Genomic DNA, 18,947 nt, shown 5'->3' with positions numbered 1-18,947 from the left:
ACTTATTAATTGGGGAATGGCTGAACTAATGATCTATGAATGTGGTGGAATAATATTCTGTGCCATAAGAAATGACGAAGAGAGTAATTTTAGAGAAACTCAGGGGTTTGTATATGAAATGTTACAGCACAGTGAAAAAAATCAGGAAAATAATTTCTGTAGTGACAATAATATTATAAAGACAAACAGCTTTGAAAGATTCAAGGATACTTATCAACACAGTGACTAACACAGTTCCAGAGACTTCATTCAGAAGGATACATACTAACCGTCTCCTGACAGAGAGGTGACTAATTCAGCATGCGGGTTGAGACATGTTTTCTACCTGACCAGCATGGTAATTTGTTTTGCCTAACAATGCTTATTTGTTATAAAGGTTTTGTTTATCTTTTTCAGTGAGAGGAAGGCTAGAAATGTGGGAAGGAGAGAAAGTGGACTTTTTGTTCATTAAAAAAACCTCTTAATTTAAAAAATTATAGGCCAATAAGCTTATTTATGAAAAATGACTTGAAGGGGCAGCAAGATAGTGCAGTGGATAGAGCATTGGCCTGGCAGGTAGGAGGACCTGAATTCAAATCTGCCCTTGGACACTTAATTATCTGTGTGACTCTGGGCAAGTCACTTAAACCTGGTTGCTTTTCCTTCCTCTGCCAGAAAAGTGACTTGGAAAACACTTCAAAAAACTATCTTTGGGCTTCTGTGCATCAAAGAAATCTTTGAAACTCATGATCTTTTCCTCTATGCCTATTTCATACAGGTTAAGGCAGCATTTACACGAGGCTACAATAAAGAGGTACATCTCACACCATATTCGCTTCAGGTAACAAAGACATCTAAACATAGCGGAGGACAATCACTAAGTTTAGACTACAGCGATGAGTTAAATGAAGATGAATCCCAGTCTGATGAGAAGGACCAGGATAGTATTGAAACTGATGCTATGATCAAGGTATTTAGTTGTTGTTGTCGTTTTTGTTTGTTTTGTTTTGTTTTGCTTTGTTTTGTTTTTGTGGGGCAATGGGGGTTAAGCGATTTGCCCAGAGTCACACAGCTAATAAGTGTCAAGTGTCTGAGGCCAGATTTGAACTCAGGTCCTCCTGAATCCAGGGCTGGTGCTTTATACACTGTGTTATCTAGCTGCCCATGGTATTTAGTTTTTGATATAAGTATTATATGCTATAAGTTTTTTTTACTAGAACCTATGATTTCATTGGTGTAGGATGCCCCTGGTGAGGAACTTCCTCTACCCATGCAGATGAGCATTGTCTGGGTTACTGAGAGGTACCCTTTATCACACAGAGGCAGGGCTTAAACCCAGGTCTTTTTTACTTTTAGGTCAGCCCTCTGTCCAGTCATTACAAAACATGCTTTTCATCCTGTAATATGCTGCTCCTTCTTCTGGTAGATAGATAGATGGAATGATTAAAAGATTGGAAGGCAAGTTGCCCATGTTCATGCAGATAGCAAGTCTGGGGGTGGGATTTAACCCTGATTTTCCTTGACTCTTAAGTTTAGCATTCTGTCCACTACCCAGTGCTAATCACACCTTCACCTTCACTCTACCTTCAGGATCTATTCTGAAATGACTTGCTAATCACACACTACCTAGTAGTCTTCATCTTTTGCCTTCTGTTTTATTCCTAAAGATCTTTTTTATCTGTACTATAACTTCCAGTCCCTTTCTGCCTCCCTTTCCTCCTAGTCTGTTACCCCTGCTCTGGCTTTTCCTTCCTTGTCCTGAACTTAGAATGAATGTACCAGCTCAAGTACATCTGTACTGTTCTCTGTCCTTAACTCTCTTTAATCCTTTATCCTTTCACTGTTGGTGTTATTTGCATTTCTAGAATTAAGACAAATAATGGGGGGGGGCATCCTTGCTTTGCCTATGTTTATATTCGGAAAGCTTCTAGAATGATAGTTTACAAATAGTAGTGATAGCTCTTGACTTTAGATATAGATGCAGATATGTAATGAGACAGTCAGGTGGCACAGGAGATAGATAGAATGTTAGACTTGAGAGTCAGGAAGACCTGAATTCAAATCCTACCTCAGACACTTGATAGCTCTATGACCCTGGACAAGTCACTTCACTTTCCTCAACTATAAAATGAGGATCATATGATATATCAAATTTAACGTGCTATAAATGTATAAATGCTAGCTATATACTTTATTATTATTATTATTATTTTTTTTGCTGAGGTAATTGGGGTTAAGTGACTTGCCAGGGTCACACAGCTAGTAAATGTTAAGTGTCTGAGGCTGGATTTGAACTCAGGTCCTCCTGACTCCAGGGCCTGTGCTCTATCCACTGCACCACCTAGCTGCTCCTAGCTATATACTTTTGATTATATTGAAGAAGGGACCATCCACATCTATGCTTCTGAGGATTTTTAATGTAAATGAAAAAGCTGTAGTTTAGCAAAGGCTTTTCCTCCTTCTATTAAAATAATCATGTGGATTCTGTTGTTTATAAGATTATGCTATAATTAATATTGTACTATCTTTGAATCCTTTGGATGAATCCAACTTTGTCATAGTGAATTATTTTTTGAAGTCTTTTTGTGTGGATTTAAAATTTTTACCTTTTCATAGCTGCCTAGAATGTAGATCAGATTTGATTTATCCTGACAATAAGCTTGATTTACAAATTATAAATTGACTCTAAGTCTGACGTGGTAATGCTTATGTACATGGGGTTTTTGTTTGTTTGTTTTTTCCTCAACAGAAACAGACAAAATCTTCAAAGCCTTCAAAACCAGAAAAAGATACAGAGAACAAAAAAGCAAAGGGGAAAAATTCAAAAAAAACCTAAGTAAGTTGAATCATCCCATATTGGAACCACTCTGTAATAACTGGTGATGGTTGGAACTTGTGCAGTAAGCCTTGTATCCATCAGAAGAATTGTGGCTTGGCAGTAATGGTACTGTGTGTGTAGTAGTCCCGCTCATTTAAAGACCAAAAGTTTAACCAGTTAACTAAAAATGCTCCTCTTATAGAGGGTGCTTTGGCTGCTTATTCTTCCACTTTCAGTGGCAACGTGATTCTATCCATGTTCTTCAAAGCTACCATGTAAAATTCTTACAGAAATGTAGGCTTTGGTGTAAGATTTTAGTAGTCAAATATTAACATGCCTAGGTTCAGCAATAATATAGTAACTTTTACAGGTTTGGGAATGGAATGTATAATGATAGCCTTCATAGGGCCAATGTCTCGTTTTTAAAAAACTAGTTACTATTATGTGCTCAAACTTTGTAAATAGAACATAGTGGAAAAACCACTACCCAGATATGGGTATTTCTTTTGTATATTGTCAAATGTCGCAAAAATCTGCAATAAAATTACTTTTACATGATAATTTAAAAATCCATTTGTTTCTTGGCTTCTCGTGGTTATATCAAGACAGCAATGTTTTAGTATATAGCTGATGTTCTATTTTGTCCATTATTTGAAAAAATAGCTGAAAAATTATGTTTACATTTACTGCTATATGAAATATAAGTTTTATTATAGTGTCTACCATGAATGGAATTACAATGCTATATGTTATGTTGTTGTTTATCCTTCATTTTCTAAGAGGACCGTTATATTAGGAGGTGATGTCGTGACTTGCAGTGAATTGGATTTAAGTGAGGGACAGATTTATAAAGTTACCAACCTCACTCTTCCTCTAGAACCATCTGGGTCCAATGGCAAGATATACATCAGGATGATTGGAGATGACCCTGGATGCTTGAGGCAGTCAGGGTTAAATGACTTGCCCAGGGTCACACAGCTAGTAAGTGTCAAGTATCTGAAGTTGGATTTGAATTTGGGTCCTCCTGATGCCAGGGCCAGTGTTCTATCTACTGCGCCACCTAGCTGCCCCCACTATATATTATAAGGTGTTTCAGAAAATGCCAAAATTTCATGAAGGCTTTGTTTGATGCTGTCTGCATCTAGTTGCTCCCAGTTAATCCAGTAACCTTCTAAGACTGGAGTGCATATTTATCATGTACATGTTTTATGCTTATTAGATTTTATGGACATTCATTTTTAAGTCTTGTATCTTGTTAGAATGTAATCTTCAGGGGCAGCTAGGTGGTGCAGTGGATAGAGCACTGGCCCTGGAGTCAGGAGTACCTGAGTTCAAATCCAGCCTCAGACACTTAACACTTACTAGCTGTGTGACCCTGGGCAAGTCACTTAACCCCAATTGCCCCGCAAAAAAAAAAAAAAAGTGTAATCTTCAGGACAAGGACTTTCTTGGTCACCAGTTTTAACTTCTCTCTCTGCCATTTTAATATAGAGTTTTGATACTATGCTGCCTTTTCTCTATGACCATACTCTAAACATTTAAATTAAATTGCTGTCAAGATGATGTGTATCTCTTTCTTTCCTTGCTCCATATACCTGTATTTCTAGCTAACTAGGATAGCAGCACAATCTTTGGACTGAGTCTAAGAAATAGGACTTCATTTTTCTGGCCCTCTGGTAATGAACAGCCTTCTCTTTATCCTTTACCCTGTTAAAGAAGCATGTTATCCTTTCATAGTGAGAGTACTATTCTCTCTCTTTTTTTTTTTTTTTTTGCAGGGCAATTGGGGTTAAATGACTTGCCCAGGGTCACACAGCTAGTAAGTGTCAAGTGTCTGAGGCTGGATTTGAACTCAGGTACTCCTGAATCCAGGGCCAGTGCTTTATCCACTGCGCCACCTAGCTGCCCCAAGTACTATTCTCTTTACTGACACTGTCATTTTTCCAGGCCATAGGTGCTTATATTAAGTTTCTATGGCTGAAATTCGCCAATCTAGTGATAACCCTCTTAGAACTAGGTTGGTGAGCAGATGAGACAGCATTGGATCTACATTCAGCTTTTCCAGCTTAAATAGAAGTTCCCCAGAGCTTGTATTCCACTGCACTGGTCTAACCATTGAAGACAGGCGTGCCACAATGAGCCATTGGAGTGTATAGTTCAATATCATTACTGAAAGCTAATTAGTTAGTAGGTTAGTATGTCAGGTGAGTTTTGTTCAGTTACATGTTATAAAATGATTCAGCAATATGAGTCACTTATTTGTGTTTTAAGTCAGGGTTAATAAGTTAGTAAGTCAGGGCAGCTAGGTGATGCAGTGGATAAAGCACTGGCCCTGAATTCAGGAAGACCTGAGTTCAAATCTGGCCTCAGCCACTTGACCCTTACTAGCTGTGTGACCCTGGGCAAGTCACTTAACCCTCATTGCCCAACCAAAAAAAAAAAAAGTAACTCTACTGAGCACTGTCTAATTAGAAGCTTATTACAAACTTGACATGAATGTAAGGCATGGTAATGCTTGTGTACATTTGGGTTCTTTCCCCTACAGAAAGGAAAAATTGTAAGCCTTCAAACTCAGGATAAAAATATGGAAAACGAAAAAGCAGGAAAGTTTTAAAAACAAAACCTACATTGAGCTATAAATTATTGCTAACCACCCATTATTGTACCGGTGATTTATGCTTCTCAAATCTGATGCGTTTCCCCTTAGAGGACACAAAATAAAAGTAGAGATCAATTTAATTTTAAAGTATATATTTCAAGATACAAAAATATCAAAATGTAAATGTTTACAGAATCACAATACAGGAGACAGAATTGAGGAAAAAATCTTACACCAAAGATAACAAATAAAGTATGAAAAATGCGAGAAGGGACCTTGAGATATGTCATATGATATAGCTTCTAATAACTGTTATATATGAGTCTTTAAATTTTCTACCACATAGCTGTTGGTGGAAGGAGAGAATAAAGCAAATGCAAATATTTGATAAGAAATGAAGCTAAACACTTAACAGCCATGGTATGTATAGTAAGCATATAAATAACATGCTTGCTTCCATTTCTTTTTTTTTTTTTTTTTTTTTTTTTTGCGGGGCAATGGGGGTTAAGTGACTTGTCCAGGGTCACACAGCTAGTAAGTGTCAAGTGTCTGAGGCCGGACTTGAACCCAGGTATTCCTGAATCCAGGGCCGGTGCTCCATCCACTGCGCCACCTAGCCGCCCCTTTTTTTTTTTTTTTTTTGGCTTCCATTTCTTTTAGCTCAGTTGGAGAATGATTGCTACCTTTCTGGTCACTCAGTGCAACAATTAAAGGACAATCCATGTGTAATAAACATTTTTTTTTTACTAGCTGAATCTTTTGTGTTCTGGAAAGTGCCAGGCAATATAGATAGAAAGTCATTTAAAGTACAAAATTGGTAAAAGGAGAGAAAAATATTGATACTAGTGACTAAGACAGGGTTGAAAAAAGCTGCTTTTTAAGAGCTGTTAAGTTGCATTCATCAGTGAATCACTGAAGCAAACCATAAAACTATTATTTCTGTTTAGGAAGCCAAACATTTTCTTGGGGTAACTACTTCTTGAAAGCAGTTCTTAAAGAATAACAAAAACAATAGTTTGAATATCACAATTCATAACTCGTGGTAATTCAGTTTGGGCTAGATCCAATTCCTCTAAATTACTTATGAAGAAAATACTGCTAAACAAATTAATATTTTAAAAGTTTCTAGGGGTTGCAGGGAACAGATAAACCCTCATTTGTTGACAAAAAATGGTTGTCTAGTCTCTTTGTAGACCTCCACTTGTGGGAACTTAAGAAATGCAGGACTGAGGAAATTCACACAATTAGGAAAAAGTTGATATGTATTTTTGGTTAGAATTATTTCTGTGAAATAAAGCAGGCATATTCCTAATACCACCTAATACATGTAGAATGGGGAGTATTTAGTTCAGGGGTTCTTAACCTTAGTTTGCGTCAGACCCCTTTAGCAGACTGGGAAGCCCATGAACCCCTTCTCAGAATATTTTTAAATTCATAAAATAAAATATATAGACTTAGAAAAGAAAATTATGTTGAAATATAGTTAACAAAACAAAAAAAGTTCATGGTCCCCATGTTAAGAACCTTTGGTTTAGTGTCTATATTACTTGCTGATAGTGGAATTGGGTTAATATATATAAATATCAGCTATAGTGTATTCTTTAGCAATTTCTGAATCTTTAAGAATAGTATCATTTCCAGGGACTTGGGGAAACTAGCAGCCTTAAGGAACACATGCTACTGTCACAAGCCATGTAATTCAATGAAGTTGTGTCTTTTATGTGCAAAGCACTGGGGATAGACATAAAAAGAAAATGAAAGTCACTGCCCTTGTGAGCTTGCATTCTACATATGTTTTCATTTTTTAATAAAGTCATCATCTTAAACAATCACTAAATAATTTAGGGTTGTAACCAGTTGAAGGTGGCTTTCATTCAGAAAGAATATTTTTGCCACTCTTAAAATTGTCTTCAGAGGCAATCTAAGCACTCAAGACCCTACTGTGTGATGGGTACCTACCAGGCTGGGCACCTGCATTATCTCAAGTCTTTCTAAATACTTGTTTTTCTTCCAGGCTTAGCTTGGGCCCCACTGTGGTAAGGTGTTTCTTGACGGTCTCAGTTAAATACTCTTTTTTTCCAAGTTATGTTGCAATTGTGTTTTTGTTGCACACCCCAAGAGAACATGTGTGTCTTGAGGGCTGGAAGCCTGTTTTGTCTTTGTATCCCCACTTCTTAGTGCAGTACCTTGAACTTAGTAGGTACTTCATCAGTACATATGAAATTGAATTCATGATCATGAGAGGCAACACAATACAGTACTGAACCCAATTGGAGTCAGGAAAGATGGGTTCAAATCCCACCTCTGTCAATTAGTAGTTGCATGGCCATAGGGCCATTTCATCTTAACCATAGGGCCTCAGTGCCCTCATTTGTAAAATGGGAATATATGTAGTGCTTACCTAATCAGGGTCAAAAGAATATGTTATGAATATTAAAGTGCTATAAAATGTCAGGTTTATTATTTTTATAAATTCAGTGCCTAAGCACAGTGCTCTGCACATAGCAAGGGCTTAATAAACATTTGTTGAACTGTATTGAAAGAATGAAGAGACTGATTTTCTTGGATGGTTCATTCACTGACCAATGGCAATTCAAAATAAAGAATTCCAAAAATGTTTTGAATAATGGCATCAGTACTGAAGAATATAGTCTCTCAAAATAACAATCCTCACTGAAAGCTGTTGAAAAAAATCTGTCATTACTATATAGTCATCAGACATCTTCCATTTGAATACTCTTCAGACTTGTCCCATAACAAGAGTTTCTCTGTCATCTTGGGGCTGTGTGTACTTGATGACTAAGTGGGCCATTTCAGTACCTGAAAGCAAAAAAGCAAATTGTGCTATATTAAATGGAGTAACTTTCATTTCTATTTTTAAAAGTTACCAGGAAATTTGAAATATAAATTGAATATTGGATAAAAAGAGAATATTAGAAAAGGGGGGAACCTTTAATAAAATCAATTTTTATCATAAAATCTTCCAATTGAGTCATATTTTAAATAGTAAAATACATCTCTTATAATACCTGGACAACTTTAATTGAGAATGATTTACAAGCCAGTATAATTTTACCAACACTGAGATTAAGCCTCGTGTTCCATTATGGATCTATCCACTGTCAATGCTATAAAAAATGTAACATTTACCTTTCATATGGCTCTCTCAAAATGCACCAATAAAAATATTTGATGTATGTGCTCTACATTATGGCTATGAAATACGAGAAAGAAGAACTAGTACTATAGCATTTACCTGGAGGTAGTCATTGTTCCACTTCTCCCCTGGGGTATTGTGCAAAATCTGTTATTTTTTTAAGTTGATCACTGGTTAACCTTTCTGAACACATAGGGCATGTGTTTTCTGTATTCAGCATGCTGAATGGAAAGAAATAAGGGTAAGTTAGATCTGGAGAATTGTTTGATCTTTTACTTTAGTGTGAAAATAACTCATTTTATGGTTTATGGATCTCTAGGTATACATTCGATTTTTCATCATTTATTTACCAAGGAGGTTAAGAAATGAAAATATTGCCATGTTTATTGTACTCTTTTGGGATTTTGGGGAAAGTAAACATAAGTGGTATAGCTTTGCATATCAACTGATATACCCAGGATTGCTGATTGATTCAGTTAAAAAAAATTATATATAAAAAAAAAAGCAAATTATATCTTAGAGCAAAATAATTTTTACTTACATTTTGAATTCTGAGTATAAAGCAGGAAAGTCACAATGTGGACATACAGTCCAGTCATCTTTTAACATATGCCGACCCTGGATCCAGTACAATTAAGAGAGAGAAATTAGCCTTTTTAAAAATTATTTTTTTAGTATTTCATTATGTAGCATTATTATTGTTATATACCAAGACTCTTTATTCACATTATTGGCATGTATAAGAAATACCTTTATAGTATTTCATAGAGCTGATTTTCTTGTCAATTAGAAGAGGCAACACATTGCCAAATAAGTAGATAGCACTGAAAATACTAAAACTTGCTTATGTTTGTATAGCTGTGACAAGATTATTTTTTTTTTAGGTACAAAAAGACAGGAATTCTTAATTTAGATTATGATGTTAATTCATTAAATAGTTTTCTTCTGTAAGACAAAACTTGTGGTGCTCTAATAATTTAAAAGTAATTTGACATTTTAATAAGCATTTCTAATAGTGAGTCTCAATATAGTATATTATCATATTTATTAAAGATAGTAATGGCCAAAGTGCTACAATTTAAATAATGGGGAATGCTTCAGAAAATAAAAGACAATAAAACAGATTATTTCAGAAGGCAAAAAGTGTTAACATTTTAAAATATTCAAATAGTTAATAAATACAAAGAATATAATATTTTTAATGAAGCTTACAGTGGCAATGCAATATGGGATATTATTTTTGCATCCAGGGCAGAGTAGTTCAGATTCAGGAATCAGGAATTCACAAAATGGACATGGTGTTGAGATCTCTTCTATTTCTGATGTGTCAGGTCTCCTGTGAGGAGGAACCATACATCATTTACAAAGGCATGCCCCTATTTATTCTGAAATTAGAGTATTGAAATCAAGGCATCAATATACATATAACTTCAGCTTTGAGATCAGAGATACTATAGTTGAGAAAATTCTCATACAAAACAAGTGACATTTCATTTTTATATTTTTTTAGGACATTGGGTAGTGGTGGACTACTACCACACCTGCCTTTGGGGCTACTCATTTATAAATTATGAGAGGGTCTAGAAATTGCCCATTTGGTACTCACTGGCACACACAGTTTTTATTCCAAGAATGTCTCATTAATCAAAGAGAATAAAGTTTCTGTCATTCATTCTTTCCACCTATTAATGATCCTAGTATATTTAAAACATTGATTTTTGGTACACAAATCAAAGAAAAAAGACACCACTTACCTCACCATTGCTTCAATTTTCTTTTTATACTTGATATCTATTTTATTGCGATACTCAGGTCTCATCAACATAGCAGCAAAACTGAAAGCAGAGTTTTTCAGGCCTGCTCTGTGACACTCTATCACGGTAGAAGTCAAGATAGGTACAATGTCTATAAAATAAACAGCACAGAAAAATAGTACTATGTCATTAACAGTGGTATAAAAACATGCCAGAAGGAACACAAACTTTCTAAATATAGGGAAAGACTAACCAAGTCTATCTAAAGGAAATGATACACATTTTATAAAAGTAATAAACATTCTCACAATGGATAATGGTCAAAAGAAACGAATAATTCATAAAAGATACATAAGTTATTAATAACATGAATCATACACAAACTGATCAATAGCTAGAAGGGGGTGGGGGGGTGGTAGCTACTGATAAGCCTGTAGCCTAAAACTCCTCATTGTATATAGAGGGAAAGAGTTAGAGAGGTCAAGTTTGTACAAGTGATCCTAGCTAAGGTAGTCCTAAGTCCACATAATCATGGAAATACAAAAAAAAGGCGGGGGGGACTGATAGCCAAATACTCTTGTTTGTATGTGTGGCAACTGGAGTTAAGTGACTTGCCCAGGGTCACACAGCTAGTAAGTGTTAAGTGTCTGAGGCCAGATTTGAACTCAGGTCCTCCTGAATCCAGGGCTGGTGCTCTATCCACTATGCCACCTAGCTGCCCCGACAAATACTCTTAATTGTTTTATTTGTAACAGTGAATTATTTCTTAGAAATCAAAGGTGTCAAAGAAGTGTCTACACAACTCCTAAATGCTGCTGAGTCAGATTAAAATATAATTGGGAAATATTTAACAAAATAAGAATAAAACAGAACATACATTGTGTTAATATATGGTTTTAAAAGTCAATATGTGTATACCAGGAATTTTATTTATGGTTTAGTGTCCCTGTTTCTATTTGAAATGTTTGGCACTCTGGTTGTAAATTTTTAGTTCCTTGTGGAACTAAAACACACACACACACACACACACACAATTTGGCAAACAGCTGAATAAACTGGTATATTTATATTATAGTATGATATTATACCCTAAAAATGATAAATGCAAAGAAATATGGAAAGACATTAGTGATGCAGAGTAAAGAATTAGAAAATGATACATTGGCTATAGTTATATTAAAAAAGAATGATGGGGCAGCTAGGTGGAGCAGTGGATAAAGCACTGGCCCTGGATTCAGGAGTACCTGAGTTCAAATCCAGCCTCAGACACTTGACATTAACTGTGTGACCCTGGGCAAGACACTTAACCCCCACTGCCCTGCCCCCACCCCCCCAAAAAGACAGAAACCAAATTAGGTACACAAATGGGGAAGCAATCACAAGTGGCTCCAGATAAAATGTATTTTGTGGTTTTTTTTTTCACTTTATTTTTCTTGCTTTTTATTTTTTGCAACATGGTTATTATGGAAATATGGTTTGCATGATTTTATATTTGTAATTGATATCACATTTCTTGTCTTATTAGGTGAGGGAGAAAGAGAAGTCAGAACTCAAGTTTTTTTTTAAAGAATGTTAAATGATATTTTAAAAAGAAATTATTTCCTATTATTTTGTATTTATATACTTTTTCACATGATATATTCCTCCAACATATAAGTTCCTTGAGGGTAGGGACTGTCACTGATGTCTGTGTATCCCCAGCACCTTGTGCTTAGAATCACAGCACAATAGAAATCAATTAGTAAACATTACTTAAATACCTCCCATGTTCCAGGCACTTTGCTAATTGCTGGGGATACAAAATAAAGTGTATTTTGTTGATCCAGTTTCATTCCTCATTCTATTTGTCAGCATTTCCTGAGATTTCATCTAGTGAAAAATTATTTTAAAGAACAAAACATGCCAGCATAATTTAGCCCCCCAAATGATTTCATCTTATCAAAACTAATCCAATTTTACAGACTATGACAACTCATGGTGAAGTTAAAGACTTTTTATAAGGGAGTGGTGGAGTTTTTCTTTAATCATAATATGTTGCTTCTTCTGTCAGGTGAAGTAGGTGAACATGATGATGACTGGAGATGAGAAAATGGCATTGAAATGCTCATTACCACATGTCATCCTTTTCTGTTCCCTCTTCTGTCTCTGTTCCTGAATTCCTCTGAATATCAAGACCATACCCTCTCTAAGGCTGGGCTCGTCCTAGAACTTCCCCCAGAGCTTGGGCCTCTTCATCCTGGAATAGCCTTACTACCACCATTGCCCACTTACTGTGCAAGGCCCATTGCCTTCTATTTCTGAGTTCCTTGTGGAGTCTCCTTTTTGTAGAAGAGCCAAGGGTGGTCTGATCTCATTCTTCTCCATGCCCAGCTCCTGAATTTTTCTGAACTTCAAAACCAAACCCCCACACAAAAAACCTTCACCTATATTCTCCAAGCCCCCTTTCAGCTCCCTTTTGTGTGCTGTCTTCCCTGTTAGAAACATTTAGAGAGCTTCTTGAGGGCAGGGACTATCATTCCTTTGGCTTGTGTCTGTATCCCACATAGCACTTAATAACATTTTCTGTTCCACCTCCCTTCCTCCCTTCCTGTTGCATGCATGCATATGTGTGTGTGTGTGTGTGTGTGTGTGTGTGTGTGTATACACATATGTATTGTGGAAATTTGTTTTGATTTGGGGACCCTACCTTTAGACTGAGATTAGAAAGCCTTAGGCCCTCAAGGTCTCTCCCCCTTCCTCCTCAGCTTCAGCTTCAGCTGAGCTGACACCAGGTCAGACAGCTGGGGGGAAGAAAAGCCTCCAGCTCCCTCCGACCTGGGCGGAGCTATCTGAAAGATAGCTGAGGCACGTGAAGTGGGAGTACCCCCCCCCCAACCAGCTGCAGCCCTGGCGAGCGGATTAACTTGGTCTGTGGGGGTGAAGGAAGCCCCGAGATTCGAGTGGAGAGAAGAAAAGGTATATATAGACCTGGGAATTAGACAGGAGAAATAAAAGGGGGGAGCGAGAACGGACTAGAAAGACAAGATTAAGGAGAGGGGCTGACTAGAGGAGGACGGACTAGATAGACAAGAAAGAGGGTGTGACTAGAGGGGAGCTCGGACAAGGACCGAGGAGAGTTCGGTTTGGAAAAGGCAAGACTTTCGGAAAAGGAGAGGCCGGGCTGACAAGATTACAGGCCTTAATACAAACCAGGGAAAGTGTAACATGCCCTGAGGCCGAGGCAGCTAAGGCCCTTATTGTATTCAAGAAGTTCGAAGCCAGCAGGTGGGAAAGAGACGCAGTGGAAAGAGACCGCTGGAAAGCAGTCAGGTTGTACATTTTATTTCCTTGTATTCTTAATTTTCAACAGTATCTCATAAATTTGGTTAAGAGGCTTCTTAATCTTTATTCTATCAGTTTGGGAGCAGCGTGGTGGAACTTTATAAACGGCCCACATTAAATTAATGAAGTCAGATATCCAAATAGTCAAAAGTCCCCAGTTTAGTCATCCACAGTTTAGCCCCCCAAAATTAGCCCTAGTTATCAAAAATATTCTAACATTTTAATGGCGACCACGAAGGGACTTATGGCCCAATTATAATTTTTCTAAATTTATCATTTTTCATATAATCATAAATTTTCATAAATCCAATTATATATAATTTTTCCAGGTTAGTTATACTTATTAATAATTTTTTTACAGTATATATATATATATATATGGGAAAATAATTTCTAAAAAGATCCAATTTCTGTATTTCTTTTTCACTTAAGTATACGTAGTTTTAATCCATTATACTGTTTTAAAAAACCAACCCACTAAACAAGTTCAAGTGAATTGTTAACTTTTCTCAATTGAAGATCACAATAAAGTCCTAGTGCTTCCTAAAGTACAACAGCAACAAAAACGGGTCTTGTGATGGAGTTACCAAGTATATTTTGATTAGGTTTATCATAGACTATTTTTATAAGTAGAAAAGGAGCTCTTCACCGATAGTACTTACGTGATGGGAATTTGCTAATGTTGTTGGCCACACGAATAAGCATTCGTGCTCCCTTCATATGATCTCCACTTTTAACATGTATCTGAAAGAAATTATTTCATCATTTACTTTACAGGAAACATCCAAACATACTTATGTCCACATTCCTCTAGATGAATGTACATGTATAAGCAAATGAATTTTTAAAAGCTTTTTCTTTTGTTTCTACAAAGGTAACTATCAGAACCCTACAATTTCCATTATCCAAGAGATAATAAATAAGCCACTATTCCCTGGAAAAAACAAAAAAGTTAATGATAGTAGTTAATTACCTTACATTGGCATAACAGTTTTCAGAGTGAGTTAACTTACATTATTTTCAATTGAAACCTCACTGTGACACTTGGTATTAAGCAGTACAGGTACTATAACTGAAAACAATACAGGGAGGTAGATTTGATAGTATTGTTTTCACTATGATTTTCTGAGTTTTGATTGAACTGGAATATGGTGGTAGAAGGGGATAAATATTTCAGAGGAATAGATTGGCTAAAAGGCTCAATAGAATAATACTCTATATCAAAAAGGTATGTCTTCTGTGAGGAAATCCATGTTGGTATTTCACAGATGAATGAAAATTTATGGAGTAAGAAACAAGAGTGACATAGCTGGAGTTTAATACAGACCACCTATCCAGAAAGAGACAATGAGTTCTGGAAGTAGAGGGAAGATTTAGTTATGGTAATGGATTGTAACTATTTAGACATCATTGCTGCTAAGAGAGCAGCACATATATTGTCTATTTGCTAGAAGAACTACATCCCAGCATTCTTTAACAACTTGCAGATATCATTGCAAAGCCAGTGTTCATGATCTCTGAAAAATCATGCAGAATGGAAAAAGTACAAAAGAAATGGAGATGGGAAATGTTCATTTTTCTAAAAGGTGAATGAGGTGGAATCTTCAAGCCATAGTCCAGGGAGCTTAACAAATTCTTGGCAAAAATATTAAGATACATTTTTTTTCAGTGAGGCAATTGGGGTTAAATGACTTGCCCAGGGTCACACAGCTAATAAGTGTTAAGTGTCTGAGGCCACATTTGAACTCGGGTACTCCTGACTCCAGGGCCAGTGCTCTATCCAGTGTGCCACCTAGCTGCCTCAGATACATTATTAAAAGTATGGTTTCTGAATATTTAGAAAGGGAATCTGTGACTGCTATAAATAAGCATAAGTTCATCATGAATATATTATTCCAGAGGCAGAGTGAAGGTGGCAGAGTGAGAGGAAGCAGTAATTATGCAATCATGATCTCAGACAAAGCAAAAGCTAAATCACAAAAGAGATAAAACAGAAACTACATTTTGCCAAAAGATACCATCAACAGTGGATTAATGTTAATACTAAACCAGCACCAAATGGTATAGCATTTAAATTCTGAAAGGAAAAGATAAATGAGTAACAGGAAATTGCAGAACTATAATAGTGGGGGATCTCAATTTAATGGTCTTAGACCTATACAAATCTAACCAAAAAATAAACAAGAAAGAAGTTAAAGCCTCGAACAGAATTTTAGAAAAGTTACATATGATAGACCTCTGGAGAATATTGAATAGTAATAGAAATTAGAATTTTTTTTTTTTTTTTTGCTGGGCAGTGGGGGTTAAGTGACTTACACAGCTAGTAAATGTCAAGTGTCTGAGGCCAGATTTGAACTCAGGTACTCCTGACTCCAGGGCCAGTGCTCTATCCACTGTGCCACCTAGCTGCCCCAGTAATAGAAATTAAGTATACCTATTTCTCAGCTGTGCACAATACTTTCACAAGAAATGATCACGTATTAGGGCATAAAATTCTCACAAACGCAGAAAAGCAGAAATATCAAATGAATCTTTTTTTTTTTTTTACCAACTTAATGTAATAAAAATTGCATTCAATAAAGGGTCTTTGAAGCAAAGATTAAAAATTAATTGGAGGGGGTGGCTAGATGGCGCAGTGGATAGAGCACCGGTCCTGGAGTCAGGAGTACCTGAGTTCGAATCCAGCCTCAGACACTTGACACCTACTGGCTGTGTGACCTTGGGCAAGTCACTTAACCCCCACTGCCCCCCCCACACAAAAAAATTAAAAATTAATTGGAAACCAAATAACAATTGTACAGAATGTATGGATCAAAGAACAACTCATAGAACCAATCAATAATTTCATTAACAATAGTGACAATGAGCCTACACATAAAGATTTATGGTATGCAGCCAAAGCAGCAGTGAGGGGAAAATTTATATCTCTAAACTCATAATGATCAATGGACTGGACATGAAACTAAAAAAGCTAGAAAACTAAGAAAATAAGAACCCCCGACTAAACAACGAAGTAGAAATCCCAAAAAATTAGAGATTTAATAAAAAGTAAAAAATGAAATAAAACAAGCCATTAGTGAATGAATTTTTTCTCAATTACATGTAAAAACAATTTTTAATATTCGTTTTTAAAAATTTTGAGTTCCAAACTCCCTCCTCTTCCCTTTCCTCCGTAAAAAGGCAAGCAATAAATTAGTAAATTTCATTTTAAAAAGAAAGCCAAATTACTAATATAAAAAATGAAAAAGATAAATTCACAACCTGTGAAAAAGGGGAAAAAAGTAATTAGGAGCTATTTTTCCCAACTGTGTGTCAATAAAACAATCTAAATCAAATTGATGAATATTTATAAAAATATAAATGTCAAGATTAAAAGGAAAGAAGATAGAATATTTAAATAGCCCTGCCTTAGAAAAATAAATAGAACAAGTTATAATGAACTCCCCCCCCTCCCCCCTGCGCGCAAACAAAACAAAAACAAAAAACCCCCAGGACCAGATGGACTTACAAGCAAATTTTACTAAACACTTAAAGATCAATTAATTCTAATACTACATAAACTAATTTTTTTTTTTAAAGAGGTAAAGAAGGGGGCAGCTAAGTGGCGCAGTGGATAGAGCACCGGCCCTGGAGTCAGGAGTCCCTGAGTTCAAATCTGGCTTCAGACACTTAACACTTACTATCTATGTGACCCTGGGCAAGTCACTTAACCCCAATTGCCTCATTAAAACAAAAACAAAAGAGGTAAAGAAAGTGTTCTACCAAATGTTTCCTATGATACAAATATGGTCTTGATATCTAAACTAGGGAGAGTCAAAACAGAAAGAATACTATAGACCCATTTTCCTAATGATGATAAAAATATTTTAAATAAAATATTAGCAGGAAGACTACAACAAAATATCCCAAAGATCATACACTGTGACCAGGCTAGATTTATATCAGGAAAGCAGGGTTGACTCAATATTAGGAAAACCATAAGCTATATAAATGACAAAACAAAAAGAATGTTATTATTTCAATAGATGCAGAAACCTTTTGACAAAGTATAACACTCATTTCTATTAAAAAACAGCATAGGAATAAATGAAGCTTAAAATGATAAGTAGTGTCTACCTAAAATCAATAGTATTATTTGTAATGGGGACCAGTTAGAAGCTTTTCCAACAAGATTAGGGATAAAGTGATAATATCTATTATCACGATTACTATTCAGTATATTGTTCTGCAAATGCTAGTTAAAGCAATAAGACAAAAAAAAAATGAAGGAATAAACAAAGGCAAAGAGGAAACAAAACTATCACTTTTTTGTTGATGATGTGATAGCTTACAGAACTTTAGAGATTCAACTAAAAAACTAACCAAAACATTTAACTTCAGCAAGTTCTAGCATATAATATTAATACACAAATCATTCACATGCCTCTACATTACCAATAAAATTCAGCAGAAAGAGAAAGGTAAATGCCATTTAAAATAACTACAGCTATAGGGGCAGCTAGGTGGCACAGTAGATAAAGTACTGGCCCTGGATTCAGGAGGACCTGAATTGGAAAAAAAAATCTAGTCTCAGACATTTGACACTTATAAGCTGTGTGACCTTGGGCAAGTCACTTAACCCTCATTGTCCTGCAAAAAAACCAAAACCTGGGGCGGGTAGATGGCGCAGTGGATAAAGCACCAGCCCTGGATTTAGGAGTACCTGAGTTCAAATCCGGCCTCAGACACTTGACACTTACTAGCTGTGTGACCCTGGGCAAGTCACTTAACCCCCATTGCCCCGCAAAAGAAAAAAAAAGAAAAAAATCCAAAACCCAAAAAACTACAGATAGTGTATGCTCAGAAGTCTACATGTTAAGACACATAGGAATTTTATGAACACAATTATAAAACACTTCATACAAACACAGATCTAAATAATTGGAGAAATATTAATTGCTCATGAGTAGGCCAAACCAATATCATAAAAATAACAATACTAACTAAATTTACTTATCCAGTTGCCATACCAACCAAACAACAAAAGGATTATTTCATAGAACTAGAAAAAAATAATAATATTCATCTGAAGGAACAAAAAATCAAGAATATCAAGAGAATCAAAGAAAAAAAATGAAGTCCAGATATCAAACTATACTACAAAGCTATAATTGTCAAAACAATTTGGAACTAAGTAAGAAACAGTGGTTGATCAGTGGAATCGACTAAGTACATAATACACAGGAACAAATAAGTAGAATAACCAAGTGTTCAATAAACCAAAAGAGCCTAGTTTATGGAGCAAGAACTTACTCTTTTTACAAAAATTGTTGGGAAGAC

At 35.8% G+C, this 18,947-nt stretch overlaps 2 protein-coding genes across 3 annotated transcripts in view; one reads left to right on the top strand and one right to left on the bottom strand.

Moving 5' to 3' along the window:
• RFC1 (replication factor C subunit 1) overlaps positions 1-3,624 on the top strand; it is an 85,269-nt gene extending 81,645 nt beyond the window's left edge. Inside the window, exons 24-25 of the mRNA XM_043972796.1 lie at positions 758-949; positions 2,729-3,624. Coding sequence (XP_043828731.1) covers positions 758-949; positions 2,729-2,815 — 279 coding nt within the window. The 3' untranslated portion in view covers positions 2,816-3,624. The remainder of the gene's footprint in view (positions 1-757; positions 950-2,728) is intronic.
• Positions 3,625-5,561: 1,937 nt separating this feature from the next.
• LOC122731735 (WD repeat-containing protein 19) overlaps positions 5,562-18,947 on the bottom strand; it is a 92,784-nt gene continuing 79,398 nt past the window's right edge. For both annotated transcript variants that reach the window (XM_043972010.1, XM_043972011.1), the window contains 6 exons: positions 14,291-14,372; positions 10,308-10,458; positions 9,766-9,889; positions 9,095-9,171; positions 8,653-8,774; positions 5,562-8,216 (listed from right to left, as the gene is read on the bottom strand). In XM_043972010.1, coding sequence (XP_043827945.1) covers positions 8,663-8,774; positions 9,095-9,171; positions 9,766-9,889; positions 10,308-10,458; positions 14,291-14,372 — 546 coding nt within the window. In that variant the 3' untranslated portion in view covers positions 5,562-8,216; positions 8,653-8,662. The remainder of the gene's footprint in view (positions 8,217-8,652; positions 8,775-9,094; positions 9,172-9,765; positions 9,890-10,307; positions 10,459-14,290; positions 14,373-18,947) is intronic.

This window comes from Dromiciops gliroides, chromosome 6 (assembly GCF_019393635.1).
Source record: "Dromiciops gliroides isolate mDroGli1 chromosome 6, mDroGli1.pri, whole genome shotgun sequence".
In the NCBI taxonomy this organism is placed as follows: domain Eukaryota; kingdom Metazoa; phylum Chordata; class Mammalia; order Microbiotheria; family Microbiotheriidae; genus Dromiciops; species Dromiciops gliroides.
This window is presented reverse-complemented; position numbering and strand designations above follow the sequence as displayed.